Raw genomic sequence first — 15,658 nt, 5'->3', positions numbered from 1 at the left:
GCAGCACCGGAATGACTGCACACTCAAGCCAGCAAAATCCAGCAAGAGTCAGGGAATGTTTCTGGCAGGGATAGCACCCAGCTCAGACGCTGCTGCACTGCCCTCCATTTTGTGATGTCAGTGTAACCCCTGCTGCCTCCAGGTAGGGAGAATATACTGATCTTGCACTGAGTCTCATTCAGGTCACTCAGCAGATAATTAAACAGATAGACAAAAAAAATCCTGAATGAAGGAACTGTTTCCATACAGATGCCCTTGCTAATTATAATTTCATTAGAAAGAAAGGAAAAAAAAAAAAAAAAAGCTTTCCATGCTCTCTACAACCATCTAATACTAAGAAAGGTTGTTGGATATTTTTTTGGTCTTTTTTTTTTTTTTGAGAGAGAGAGAGAGGAGGAAATTATTTTAAGTTTTCCTCAAGCTTGCCCAAAAAGAGAAGCAGCACAATACACCTGTGCACAAAATTGCTCATTTTCCCTCTAAGTGAGCTCATTCTGCACATTGTGAAGTACAACAGAAAGCATTATGTGCAAACATTTACAGCATGAAAAGCCTCGTCACCTGGGATACTCGCTGTTTCTGAAAAGTCTGATCAAAGATAAAAACCAAGACAACTCCTTGTAATCAATTATGCACAGATAGTCCTCAGTGTATGTGCAATTCATAAAAATAATACTGAAAACATAACATGGATTTACATGCAGAAAAGAAATACAGACATGGACAGAACACTAATCTGCCGATTGGTATCTGGAAGAGACAACTGCAGCTCCATAGCTGAGGCAGCCCCTGCCCACAGAGCTGTGAAGGTCACAGCAGGACAAGCTAGATTCGGGTTTTATTTCTGAGTAGGCAAAGAGTACTAACCCCCATACAAATGCACACAACCAAACAGCACTTACAGTTAAAGCAAGCCACTGTCTGGCAATCTAGCTCCTTCTAAACGTGGAACCACACAGTGATACTTGCCATATTGGGCTTCACCTTGAGAACACACCTTCTGCATGCCGGGGGAGACCTGCAGCCATCTCCAAACACATCCATCTTTGCACCCAGAAGGGCAGAAGAAGATACACTCAGCTTTCCAGCTTGTATGAACACCATCATCATCACCCTCATTAATAACAAATTCACACTTCAAGGCCTTTTTCGCTCATCTTTATGGCAGTCAACTTAAGGAGTTCACACTGCAACTTCAAGCCTTTCACCAACTCCAACCCTCCCACTCCCTCCCCCTCCCCCAGCTATAAAATACTTATATTTCAACGTGAGGATTTATTCCTGTTTTGTTCTGGCTGACATCTCATCTTTTTGTCACAGGTCTTGCACACTTTTTGGCTAGGTGAGCCCCAAAGAGTACACAGGAACTTAATGAGCAGATCAATTACTGGTCATAAGAAAAGATACTGTCTCTTTAAAGGTTATTTGAAGGTTGATTGCTATCTTATTGCTTATATCCTGCAAAACTATTCAGCCTTATGAATGAATTTGACCTTTTTATACTTACTGGGGAAAAAAAAAAAAAAAAGAAAAAACGAAGAGAAGTTAATTTAGAGCTCTATAATACAACACTTTTTCCTGGAGAAATGAAAGGGCATTCAAATCGATACCTGCACAATAACACTCTGATGAATGTTTGCACCCAATTTTCTCATTTTGCTAACTTGAGATTGGGCATTTTGAATAGTTCTCAAAGAACATATTCTTTATGTGCTGTGAAGTATGTGGTATTGTGTCCAAACAATGCTAGAGGATAATCATTATAGGAGTATCACTGGGCCTGAAAAGGTCAGTTAGTTAGAAATGTCAGCTTTCAATGCAGCCATGCCGGACCTCCCTATGTAAGGATCCAATTAAAGGGACATGCCAAGGTGCATGGAAACATCATGGTGACCCAGAATAGTAATAAGGTATTGTGGAGAAACTTGATATTTTTCTTCAAAAGTAATGGATTAGCCTTTAGTACATCCTTTCTGCAGCCTTATTTTGATTTTGTAAATATCACTTATTCTACATGAATCCAAAAAAGGTCATTTAAAAAAAAAAAATAAAATGCAAAGGTAGGGATGAAACAGTCTTACTGAAAGTAAATATCGGGTAACTATATGGAAAAACTGGTTATTGGAGCAAAAAGGAAAAAGAAAGTCATTTCAATAGAACTCAGAAGTGTGATATTTGAGATGGATATATATGATGTTTTGGGAGACAGATGGGCATGAATCAGGAAAAACAGGCAGACAGGTGAGGGCAAACTTACTCTCCTGGGACATGCTGTGAGAGAGGACTGTCTGCGCAGGGGAAAGACAGGAGGAACAGTAACACCAGTCAGTGGATACCTGGAATCTCTGCAATTGTTCTTTTCAACCCAATGGAGAGGTATAAATAAGAATAAGAGGATACCGATCCGCACAAATAAGTAATTATAAGCAACAATATTAACCCTCCTTATCACAGCAAATGAAGATTTTTACAGCTGTTCTGATGCTGCGAAGATGAGGAATCGGATACAGTCAAATTTCTTAATCAGGCTCAAGATGGCCAAAACCAACCTAATGGCACTAAAATGGTGCTGTGCATTCTCTGTGCTCTCTGTTAGTGCATCATCTTGCTAAAGGATCACCAAGTGTGGAACAAATTTCTTCCAGTGTTCCTTGGGTTCAGCTAAAACTGACAATGCTAATTTCACTCTGAGACTTCAGTATGCATGTTTTATTTTTCATGGCAAAGAAATTCCTGTACCATGGGTTCAAACAATTGGGGTCGATTGCCTTGCAGAACAGTGAGGTCCGGTTCCTCCAAGCTACTTCAGAATACCATGGGCCCATGGGGGAATTAATACCACCACCATACCACAGTGACACAAGAAATGATTTCCCTCCATTTCATCATCTAGCAATGAAAGACTCTTATTAGCAAACAGATACATAATTTCTTTATTCCACCATCTTTTTTTTTTTTTTTTTAAAAAAAAAAAAAGCATATGAATGTTCACTAACAAACACAAGCAGTAATCATGTCAGACTGTTTAAAAACTCAGACACTTGACACCTCCTTAGTACAAAATCAATGTTGTATTAATTAATAAGGACCATCAAAAATAGTAGCCAAGTTTTAGCAGCAAACAACTGTCACATTTTATTATTCTGTATCGTTTTTTACTAATACTCATCTTCCAGCTTCATGACTCTGGGCTCATATTCTTTTCATGCTTCAATTAAAAAGAAGAAGATAGCCAGACCGTCCAGGAAGGTAATGGAAAAGTCTTGTAGGGGGGCTTAGTGGTGGAATTTATGGCTAAATGAAACTTTCAAATATACTATAAAACTTCTGCTTCCTTTGCTTAGTTTTACTTGAGGTCTCATAAGCAGTAATATGTAGAAATGCAAAACTTAATCAGCTAAAAAATAGAGCAAATCCCACATATCATTTTATGCAATACCAGGAGAGCAGAAATATATTTTCCTAACCAGAGAAAATTAACTAGGCAACAGTCCTATATCTATAATTTAAAGCAGTAAAATATGTATGGCAGAAACTAAAGCCACCTTAAAAGAATTCCTGTAGCAGCATATCACAAATTAATGAAATGGAGACATTTTTAGAGCATGCTGCACTGAAGATATTAAAAGGGGGGGGGGGAGAGAGGGAGAGAATATTTCACCCCACAGATAAGTCTGATAAATACTTTTTAAATCAAGCTTTCTTCCTTATTTAAAAGTGCAAGAGCTTGAATATTAGGGGACAGCACACACGTAGTCATTAGCATTCCCAATCAAATCTCAGTGTCAGTCCACAGAGATCAGGGATATTTCACTCTGTCAGTGTGTGTAAATTCCTAATGTGGTCAGAGGAGAATCTGAACAAATCGAGAGGAAGGAATTATGGAGTCAGCTCTTACTTTATTTCTCCTAAAACAGAGCTGAAAGAGACTTAAAATACTTTATATTCCATGCTGTAGCCAAGCTGGGCACTATAGAATATTCAACTACTGCAGGTTTTTTAAATGCAATCAATTTACTGCTGCCAAATGTAGTAGGTTTATATACATCTGGGAAACATGCACCTACGGTGCTGATGAATTTCTCCTGACATTGCACTGATTTCAAGAGAATGTTGTTTTAAATTGGCAGTAGAGAGGCTGGTAGAAAAGGATAAAGCCCTGAGGACGGCTGAATCAAAGAGAATTTCAAAAGAATTTTCCTGATGGTTCTTGGATAATATCACATGTTACCTATTTTCAAAGCCAATAGTTTCCAACGCACTTCCATTTATGGTATCAATAATTAAAAATATTTCTGTGGGAGATGAACTTACTGAGAAGAGAAACTGGAAAGCTATATTATTATAGTAAACAGAGGAGATGCAAAAATCTTTGTCTCCAGGGAAAAGCTATAGAAACAGGGATATCTTATTTGTAACTATTGAGTGGTTACCACAAAACGTGACACACTTGCATGTGCACGTTCGAAGCATTAGAGAACATGATCGCACAGAAATTAAAGGCAGATCAGATTAAGCCACCTGAAAATTTGGTCCTGAAACCTAAAGTCTAGAAGACAAAGTGTAGAGAAAATGTTTTGGATCAAATTCAGAGGCAGAAAAGCTAAGTTTAAAGAAAATTTAAATTACCAAAACTTAAACCTCATTATGTCCCACTCCCTGCCAGCACGTCCCTGCCAGCTACTAATGAATGTTTAAAATCTTTCCCCCACCCCACTGCGCACATCAGCTCTGAACCTGGCATCCCGAACCATACAGCACACTGCAGTCTAATTGTAACTCACATGTCAAGGGGCAAGAAGAAAGGAGTGTGGCGAGAGCATTGATAAATTTAACTCAACATTCCTCCAGCTACTCAGCAGTACGGCAGAGCCGTGAACTCCCTTCCACATTTTACATGGGTGTCAGTTACTTCAAAGGGATATGTTCAAGCATGAGGGAGTCTGGCTCGCTCCCAGCTTATGCATCATTTGTGCCTGGCTTTTTCTGGAAACCCACGGCAAAGCAAAGACTTCCTCCAGTTTGGGGCACATTGTAGAGCTTTCCAGAGCTGCTTTCTTAGACTGGAACAGATCAGCTGTGCACCTTTGTATATGAGACATCTCTTACTCTCTGCATTTCTTCCCTCCTCCAGAATGCCCTGTAAGCTGAATGAGTTCAGCTTACAGATTTATGATGCACACCTGTTCAACTAAACACACAAATGAGCTATTCCACCAGTGCCACGCATACGTGATTCAGTGTTCAGAAGTCACCTGGAGCTAGGCAAGAGGCTCCTCCCTGTTTCAGTGCAGTATGTCTACCTACACAACCACTGGAAGCTGTTTTCAAATACAGCTATTTTGACCAACCCAATTAATTGCTTTGTTGATATAATAAGTTGCTGTATTAAACCCAATGATCTGAAGCAATGGCTACTTACTGCATCCACACCAATACACAAAATCAGTGAAGTCAACCTTTCATTGTACCATTGATGTTGGTATTTAACATTACAAGAAAAGTATCAAAAATTCCTTTTACAGACACGTCTCATATAAGGTTATTCTGTTCCTCAACCTTCCTTTCGTCTTATTTAATCTAAATTAAATTAAATTAAAGAAGTAGGTGGTCTTCGGTGCCCTTATCCAAGATCTGAATGCCTGTTACAATTAAGACACTTAGAGGTCTTTTTTCCCTTTTCTTTCTCCTCTAGAAGCAGAGAATGTTGAAGATATGAAAAATTAAAAAAAAATGTGCCATGCTTGTCCTTGAAGTTACAGTCAGAATAGTGACAATGGCTGTATCACACTGTATTGTTGCTTTTATCAGCAAGTGCCCTGAGCATACATTAACATAATTGCAAACTGCATGAAAAGTGAACATGCAAAAATGTGATGCAATTGCCAATAGCCTCAAACATCTGTCCCAACAAAGTGTTCCTCCTCCTTATTTTAATTCTTATTATTTTAACAAGGTTAGTGAAGGAGAAACCATGTCACAGATGATATCTACATTTAGAGTGTCAGAGCAATTATTGATGCAAAATAGTTATCCAAGCAAATGAGTCACATTTTGTTCACTTCCCAAAACACCTGTTCATTTCCTAACACGTTATTCCCAGCTAAAGCCAGAACTCATTAGTCCCAGTTAAAGCCAAATGGAAAGCTTAATGTGCACATACAGCTGGAAAACTGAAAAAAAAATAACCAAAAGGTAGCACCATTCAAGCACAGTGTATGTCTGGAGCTGGTGGGCAGTGAACTACTATAGCAGCCAACAGAACGAAAGAGACAAAAAACCAGCAATAAACTAATAGCCACCCAGCCTTAACAGTGGAGATCAAAGAAAACTACCCAAACAGCCACCATTTTAATCATGGTACTGAGATCTTTGAGCTCACTATGCCAAAGAGCCCACCACATCCGCAGTATATGTATTTTTAAATCCTCTCAATAGGTAAACAAGAAAGGCTGTTACGGAGAAGATCATTTAGCACCTTTCAAATTTCACCTCAATACTTTCTGTACCACATCAGGATTCTCCAGAACTAAATCTGGACCTCCTGTCTCCCACCACTTGCACACAGGGCCACTGTCCCATTGCTCCCCAAACTGCTCATATTTGCCACTGAGAAAAGCCAAACTCGCATTTCTGTGATAGTCAAACATACATTGTGAATTTGAGGGCATCTGCCCTGCAGACATAGCGCTAACTGTAACCCCAGGAGGCTTAAAGAAATATCAACACTCAAATTCATAGAGTAAAGGTCTGAAGAGGCAGTTCTGTGAACGGATAACTGCCCGGGGCTTTGCCAAGCACAATATAGCTGTCACTTGTTATTACGTGAAAGATTTTCTGGGGAACAGTGTTTTTCATTTTGCATGTCAGAGACTGGGGGAAAAAAAAAATACATTTAGACAACCATCTCTTTAAGAAAAGAGAAGAGAGCCATGCAGCAGAGCTCACTTACCAGGGCTGGTTATTGTCAGAAGGTCAAGCTGCCGTCTCTGCTGAAAAACAAATTATAAAAGGAATTGTTAAAAGGAAACTAATTTTAGTGGGTAAGCTTAGACCTGTGAAGTAAATGTTCTGACATTTATAGCAGAATTAATTACAAGTTACATGGTTCACAGTAACTCTTTTGAATGGGATCCTCACGTACTTTATGAGAAACAACAACAACAAAAAAACCCCAACAACAAGCTCAGTCCTTTTAATGTGTTTTTATTTGCACTTACGAAGTGTTACTATTTCTTCTTCGAAGCATATACTTGAAATGGATAGCTAGAAGCACAGATGGACCGATATACTTATGAAAGCAGTTTCTGATTCCATAGGGAAGGAGACAAGGAACCAAGACAAGAAACCCTAAGTTTTTTATTCATATCAATCACTGACTCATAGCCTGGATGTGATCAAGCACAATTACATTGCCTTGGGGTAAACCTTTCAAAGACTTGTAAGGGGATCTAGACAAATTCAAGACTGATAAAAGGAAAGTTTCTTTTTATTGCTGAGCACAGCTAGCCTGCAGATCGCATTGCCACCAGTTATCCTTCACCCCAAAGCCTGCCAGAATTGACCAGTACTGAATATTTCTACAGATCACAAAATCCAGGGATTTATGATGGCAAATATCAAGTTTAAACCAAATAATTGTTTCTGGAAGGCCTGCAAGCATCCATCACTAGACCATCACTGGAATGGCTACCCCTCATCTCACAAACAGCGTGTTACTGCCTCTCCTTCCCAGCTTTCTAACTTTCTGTCTTCTCCCTAACTTTGCCCATCATTAGTGTGTATAGCTGGCATTTCAGATTACACTGTCCAGTTTAATTTCTCTCTCCTAATCTGCTCAATAATGTCTGTGTTACTTTCATTTATTGTCAGTCCTATTGATCTTTCTCTAATCTAATTCTCATCATTACATTCACTGTATTCTCTGGGTGACAGCTTAAAGTCCTTGAGGAAGAAACACTGACTTGGTACTCCCTACAGTGAATGTTCATCCCTGGAAATTACAACTGATGAAACTCCTTTCCAAACTCATTGTTTCTCTGCAAGTAGAGCTTCACTGGCTGAAGTACGTGAACACAGCTGAGCACGTACTGGATATACTTACATTGCAAACCCAAAACTGAATTTGGCCTTCTGGGAAGCTAAGTGAAGTGTCAGGCTGAGAAAAACACATTTTCTGAATCACTGCTGGCCTTCAGTACCTCTTGTACAGTGGAAATCACCTTTGAGAGAAACCTAACTCCTGTCTGCTTCCATAATTATTCCTTTTTTGCTTAACTCTGACAAGGCATTCTGAGTATGATTTTAGCAGTATGCTTGATATTTGATTTCTTATAAAACACTAAGGCCAAACTAAGACAAGCATGCCAATGTAATGGTAAAATGGAGCAGAAGAACGTGCCCCATTGCCTTGTGTCTCCTCCACAAGAGCCATTCAGAAATGTTATCCCAGCTCTACTGAGTTCTGCTCGCTCCAGACTTCTCCCAGAGAGCAGTAATGCAAAGTAAGCAATAGTACAAATGAAGGACCTGCCTCCCCAGTGGGAGCCATAAGAAGAAATGTCTCCTAATGAGTCGAATTTTATATAGACTCTGTGCCTTAATCCTGAGTCACACGTATAAAGCTATGAAGTGCTAGGACTTAGCACCCACTGGGCCAAAAGCTTTGCTTACATTTCTCATCACAACTGGAACTCCAAACGCTGTATATCTAATGAACAGCTAGAGCAGAAAAGTAAAAGCTTCTCTACTGGGAGGAAAAAAAAAAAAAAAAGTGGAATATAAATAGTCTACATTAAAGAAGGTTGCAGACCATAGAGTGTTTGAAAAGAGAGAAATGCCTGTATAGCCCAACTGGCTTCCAATCCTGACCTAAAGCTGTTAGATAGGTTTAGAATAAGCACTAAATAAAAACCTAAATTGCTTAACTCAATACTGCAAGAAGATAAAAGCATACAGAATAGGCTAAACAACACATGAAACAAAGTGAAACTTTTCTTTCTGATAGGATGCTGCCTTCAAACTGGCCTTGGAAAAAAAAAAAATAAAAAAAAAAATTAACTACAGGTCCAGGAAATCTTTGTGTACGTGTTGAACTTTAAGCACAAGTTATTTCTCTGACTTCAAATGGAGCAGCACTGATATTTCACATCTACCACCTAAATGCTGCAAGGACTTTGAAATGCCACCAGGCTCTTGGCCCTGACTCCATGCATGCACTCTGAGCTGCAGCTCTGTGCTGACTGCCTGACCTGTGCACCCAGGAAATAAAAATTCCTCTACTCTGACCTTCAGCAGACCTTGAAGAAGTTTCTCTCATTTAGCACAGCCAGGGAAGCTTGCACATGCTCACCCAAGCCCTGGAGAGAAGGAAACAGCAAAACACATCTCAAAATCATGCATTTAAACATGCAAAAATGCACTAATTATGGATCCAATCACTTTCCGGAAATTCAAGCCTGCTCTCAGATCTCAGGGGCTAACTCTCTGCGGTTTCCAGGGCTCAGCTGGATGCAAGCAGACTAGTAACTATATGATTTTTTTTTTTTTTTCATTTCTACTGGCACACTTATGAGTAGCTATAAAAGCAACAGAATTGGGATTTAAAGAGAAAGGCATTACACAAAGTGTCCACAGTTAATAAAATAATTGCATCAGAAATATCATGGCTGTGGGGCTTGATATATCCTCTTCTCCCTTCAGTGATGAAAGCTGCCACTTGCAGCTGTTACCCCCTTCTAGCATGATCACCCTTTCCCTGTTTTGACAGATTTCTTGAAAGACTCATCTCAAGATGTCTGGCTCCTTTTTCCTTTGCCTTTAGTAATTTTCCACTTCTCAGACACCTGCCCCTGCAGAGATACTTGGGGCTATCCCAATCTTCAGGCAACCTCATGTCCCAAGAATTACTACCGGAGCACTATAAAATATAATGATTATTATTTCTAGTCTGAGAAGAGGTGACAGTGTTCCATGTCACTAATGCTGTGTTTCACCTACGCTGGGAAAAAGGCACTCCACAAAGGAAACAAACAAACACACACGCACATTAAAATGATTTCCACAGCATCAACCGTAATGCTAAGTGGAAAACAGAAATATTCCCTTTATCATCACCGTATCTCTAGTGCTATAATCCTGTGCTACCCGTAAGGGGCAACATTCTCATTTTCATTTTGCTGGTTATTTGAAAGCCCAAAGGCACGAAGAGGCCATTGGTGATTCATACTGGCTTCCCACTATGTGCGTTTTTCCATCATTGGTAGTATCCAGAGGCACAGTCCCTACAGCACAGGGCTCTGCAGCAAACCTGCAGCAGATCGTGTTCTCTTCCATAAAATTAACAGTCTTTAATTAATGCAATAAGCACTGATGAGTAATAAATCATATTAAAATACAAGGAAGGCAAATTTTTAATACATTAAGCATTGATTCACTCAATAAATATTAATCTATTAAGCATCGAGAATTAATTACATTTAGAAAAAAAAGTTTAAAATCCTAGCTGGTGATCTGGTCTAAAATGAGCAGAACGGTCCCTGTTCACCCATAATATGCACTTATTTTTAACTAATTCTGTAATTTATTACATGAAATAACTTGCCTAACAGCAAATCTGGAATATTATTCTATTGCCATATGCAATTTTCTCGACAGATTCTAACTCACTCCATATATTACTCCCTAAATTTCTCCTCGCAGCTCCCTTTTTGAGTATCTCCTTTCCCTTCCTTGATGCTCGTGGTCTTTAAAACACTTGTCGATTGGTGTCATTTAATTTTCACCTCAATTAGCTTAGTGAGAGTTGCAAAACTAGAAAAAAAAAATGTGTGCGTGGGGAGAGAAATTAAATCATTTATTTAAGTTTAGCTTATCTATGAGATGCTCTTTCACACACTGCTCTCTGCAGTGCTCCTCCAACCTTTTACATAGATGTGGGATGTGCTGCAGTTGCTCTGACTCTTATCTACAGATTAGCAAAAGAGAAGGAAAAAAAGCCAGATGCAAAGATGCCCCATGAGACTGATATGAGCTGTTTCTGTAGCAACCGATGATTTTCTTCTCATGTAAGAATGAACTGTGTCATATCTAATTCTGAATGTATCTGGGCCTCACTTGCCAGCCAAAGCTGTGTCAAGTATAAAGTCAATATAGTTAGAAAGAGTGATAAAAAAAAGCAATTATAAAGTCATCTTCATCCTCCTACACTCCTCCTCTAACCAGGATCCAAAAGATATCCTTGCCCCTGCCTTCAGCCCTGGAACATCACCTCCAAGCACCCAACACCAAGCAAAGATAGGAAGCATTTCACAAAAGCAGCTCCTCTGCTGAAAGCTCCCTTGTTCATCCCATGCACTCTCATCCCAGGAGATGGCAGTGCTCTGAGAGGGGCTCCCTAATTGATTATCTATCTGTCTATCTAAAAGCACAGTTTTATATGGGCCACGACAAATCTCCTAAGATGAAATCAACTTCATCTTCAGAAAGCTCTTGTTAGGTCTATGCCACTTTGTTCTGAAGGCAGTGTTCCCTGCAGATCTGAACCCAAGGGCAGGCTGCTATCTCACCAGTGTCTCCTCCCACAGTTTACCCACACAAAGCTGGAATTGAGACTCTGTGAGCACAGCAAGACTTTGTCTTTCTAAACGTCTTTTATCCAGACTGGTCTCTTCTCTCGATCTCTTTCATCCCAATTTAATGTGGTTTGAACGGGTGTTCTCTTTGTACCACCTTTAATTTACAATGCAATTCAATGAGTTTAAAATTAAAATCAAATGCATGATGACTTTTTGATTTACAACAAGTTGTTGGCATTTTTGTCTTTTCTAAATTAATTTCTAAAATTTGAATTCTAAGTCAGTTTTCTTCTTCTATAAACAGGCAGTGATGACAAGAGAAATTGTAAGCCATGAAGGAAAGGTTTAGGCTGTACCCTATCCATTTGCATTGCCACGAGATGGGTAATGAAGGCTTAAAGTAATGTTAGAAGAAAGTAAATATGATCATGCAAGCATTTCACGTCTGTCTAGTTTCTCAAATGAGAATTTCTCTACTGACACCCTCCTTCCCTTCAGAATGCATGACATTGCTGAAGAGAGAATCTCAATTTAAGTAATGACCCCAATAAGATACTAATTCAAATCCTGTTAAAACGGATAATCTGATGCTTTAAAGCTTTTTATTATTATTATTATTTGAAGTTACATTATGATGTCAAGCAATAATCTTTTTTTTCTATCCTGAAATCACAAGCTTTTGTGATTAGAGTGAAACAAGATCTCACATTCTGTACTTCCTTTATTATTAGCTGCTAACATTCCCTGACTCTGATAAAACGAACCAGTCAGCTTGTTGACACTTGACTGGGGTTTAAGTAAATTGCATCTGCTGTAGCCTACTCTGTGGAATCAATTATTGATAATATAGGTGTGGGGGAACATTTATAAAGTGGTTTGGGATATGTTGTTGCTCATGCTAAGAGCTATAATGAGCATTTAAAATCATTTTAACAGTGACCTCTACAGACATTTGATCTTTGCAATATTTGATAATTTGATTCTGGTTTAGAATCAAAACCAAGCCAAAAATGATAAAAGACAGCAGTGATCCATTAAGCTACTTTGCTCTACCTTACATTTCACATATTATTCTACTTAATATCTGACACTCGCACACTTCTCTCACAAAACCTTCGTGTCAAGGATGTGTTTCTCAGAAACACTGCTGAACAAGTAGCTAAAACATATTCCTCTCCCTGCTCGGACTATTTATCTCTGGAACACAACACTCATACATAATGTATTATTTATTAATAGGCTCCTCCCTAGTTCTAACTGTCCTGCTGTGCTCAGAAGCTATTTAGAAAGAACATCAATGCAATGGAGACCGGAAATACTGAAAAACCATGTATGATCTCTTTGGGCGTATGAAAACACTCTCTAGTTCCTCTAGTGGTAGCAGTAAGTTACAGCCCCAGAGGCTTGGTGAGCAGATCCACTGAAAGCAGTGGATCGCTGCCCAAAGCAACAGCCATGGGAACCGAGCCACACAGAGGTAGCAATTTTCTGTGGGCACCATCACTTTTATTGGCCACACAATCTTTTCCCCATACATTCTTCAATGACATCTACTGGTGCTTTATCTATAAGTTGCCTCATTTACATACACAGTGCTCATGGATAATATCCAGAGACTAACTGAACCACTAGGAACCAAAAAAGTTCATCAGATCCCTATAAACATTTGCAAATGCAACAAAAAGTCATTAAGACACTCTTATCTCTGGAAGGAAGGAGACAAGGAATGAGCTGCTTTGGAATGAACTGATCCTTATCTTTGCCAGTGAGAGTTATGAAGGATGACTGAACATCTCTTAATTTTATTCTATATTTCTACATCTGTATTAAAAACAAACAAACAAACAAAAAAACCCAGCATCCTCATACACTTTGGTGAAGCAATATAAAGAATTGTAGCAACTGTATCATTACTGATGTATACAGTGATATATAATTATGTGTGTAACCTCTCAGATAAGTACATAAAAGGACACCTTTGACAATTCATAGCGCAGTCTCTCAGCCACATCAAAAAATAGCAGCCAAAACCAATCACTTTACTTAACTCAAAAAGCAAACATCTCAGAGCTCCTAACTTCATAGGATTCCACCTTCCCAGTTAACGCAGGTCTGAAAGACCTGCAGATAAACAGGGCTGTAGTCACCCCACATCTTGTATAGAGTATATACACACACACTGGTATTTGTGCCCCAGTGAAGAGTGGAGAAGAAGGGATGATATAGCCAGTATCTTGTCTGTCTTTGCTCTGCTCTTCCTTAACAGCTTTGTGCCTGCAGGAAGCAAAGAAAGAGGATAAGGCCCATTTCTCTGACATCCTGGGAGTCTGACCCCACATCCAAGTTTGATTTGAACTTCTTTGCAGTTCCACAAACAACGAGGTGGCTGCACATACCTATTAAATGGAGCCTACATACTTACTTAGGGTTTAGGATCTACTCCTTCCACAGTTTAACTCAGCATTTTAATGGGCTTGTTTTGGTAACAAACCACCGAGCAGGTTTTTCATAGTTTGGTGTATTATTATGTAAATTGCAGGGCCGAGGTTATAATCCTGTGTTTGTGACATCAATTACTTAATGCCTATAGAGATTACTGTAATGCCACAAGCAGCGGATTATGTCTTAAAGTACATAGTAAGTAGCAGGAGCTAATAAACTCTTCTTCTTAAATTTTATTTATTTTGGGAAAAAAAAAAAAAATAGTGAACAGGGCAGGAAATAATATACAGACCACACAGAGTACTATCAAAAAACAAAATCCACACATGATGCAGGTTGCTTCTTAGGCATCATGCAGCCACTCTTTAGTTGTGAATTCCTTGTTAAGCCTTACAGATGAAAGGAGCAGCATTTGGAGAGAAAAAGGGATAGATCAGGGAAAGCAATTATGAACTTTGAGACTGCACCATTTAGGATGTGGGGAGAGGGTAAACAACAGTGTTCAATGAAGGTTTAATTAGAAACAAAGCATATCTACCAATAGCAGTAATGGGTTATTGACTAAGGAGCCATTGTTTATGGGTTGTTTTAGATAACAGACGAGACAGATTAACCTCCAACACGTGGAATTTTAGAACTAACAGCGCCATTGCAGGATCCTGCGGACACATGCTAAGGGAAGCACAAACCAAAGGTACCTGTCCTTGCTCTCCTCCATCCGGTTCCTGACCCTGAACTTCAGCCATGCATACCTTGATCACCAGATCAATTCTCCCAACCCCTCCTTTCCTTTGTATAATTAACTAAATATTTATCAAGGTTGGGATGTAAGCTCCAGTATCCTCATCCAACCTGAACAATCAAACTACCAGCTTTGTAGCGCTTGCCCCACACTGTCCTTGCCAACTAATTCTTAGTTCAACAAATCACCATTGTTCCAGAATAGCTGGCTCACTCTGGGGGCAAGAAGTCTGACTTGAGTGAAAATAAAATATTGTTCGTAGAACCATGGTTTTCAGCAAAATAGAGGGGAAAACAAACAAATGTAGAACTAGAAATCTGAGAAAGTCAACAGGAAGTTTCCTGAAATACAATAAATTTTCATTAAAAGATTCTTCCTTTGGAAGAAGTTAAATATTTCCCTGTTTGGGAAGCAGCATGTGTTTGCAACCAGGCTGATTTGTGCTCTGTGTTGGCATTCTGCTCAGGGCAGCATGTAACCACGCAGTGAAGTTCTGCATTACAGCATTGGCAGCATCCCCTCTCTAATACACCTGGGCAAAGTCAAAGGAAACACTTATTTGATCAACCTTTAAGAAACAGGACTCCTGTGGCTTCGTACCATAAGGACAGCAATATGAATAGAAGGTAAAAAAAAAAAAAAAAAAAAAAGAGATGCATAAAAGATGCAGCACAAAAGTTGAATTCCTTCTGAATATAAATTTTCCAAAAATTACTGCATTTTCATGCATAAAACCTATGAATTATGCGTTAAGATGTCCCTATGATCCAGCAACACAGTGAAAATAAACATGAGAACGCACAGCTTCTCTCGCTGCCATTCCCTCTGACTCCCCAGAGCCCTATCTCTCTTCCCTCTCCAAGAGCTCCCTGACTTTACATCTGATTTCATGTGAACT

The 15,658-nt window shown here is 39.2% G+C and overlaps 1 protein-coding gene across 2 annotated transcripts in view; it reads right to left on the bottom strand.

Annotated features, from left to right (window-relative positions):
- Nucleotides 1-15,658, bottom strand: part of BEND5 (BEN domain containing 5) — an 851,004-nt gene that overhangs the window by 396,825 nt on the left and 438,521 nt on the right. For both annotated transcript variants that reach the window (XM_052665964.1, XM_052665965.1), the window contains exon 6: nt 6,953-6,992. In XM_052665964.1, the coding sequence (XP_052521924.1) occupies nt 6,953-6,992 (40 nt within the window). The remainder of the gene's footprint in view (nt 1-6,952; nt 6,993-15,658) is intronic.

The sequence above is a fragment of the Tympanuchus pallidicinctus genome, unplaced genomic scaffold (assembly GCF_026119805.1).
Source record: "Tympanuchus pallidicinctus isolate F22 unplaced genomic scaffold, pur_lepc_1.0 scaffold7, whole genome shotgun sequence".
NCBI lineage: Eukaryota > Metazoa > Chordata > Aves > Galliformes > Phasianidae > Tympanuchus > Tympanuchus pallidicinctus.
This window is presented reverse-complemented; position numbering and strand designations above follow the sequence as displayed.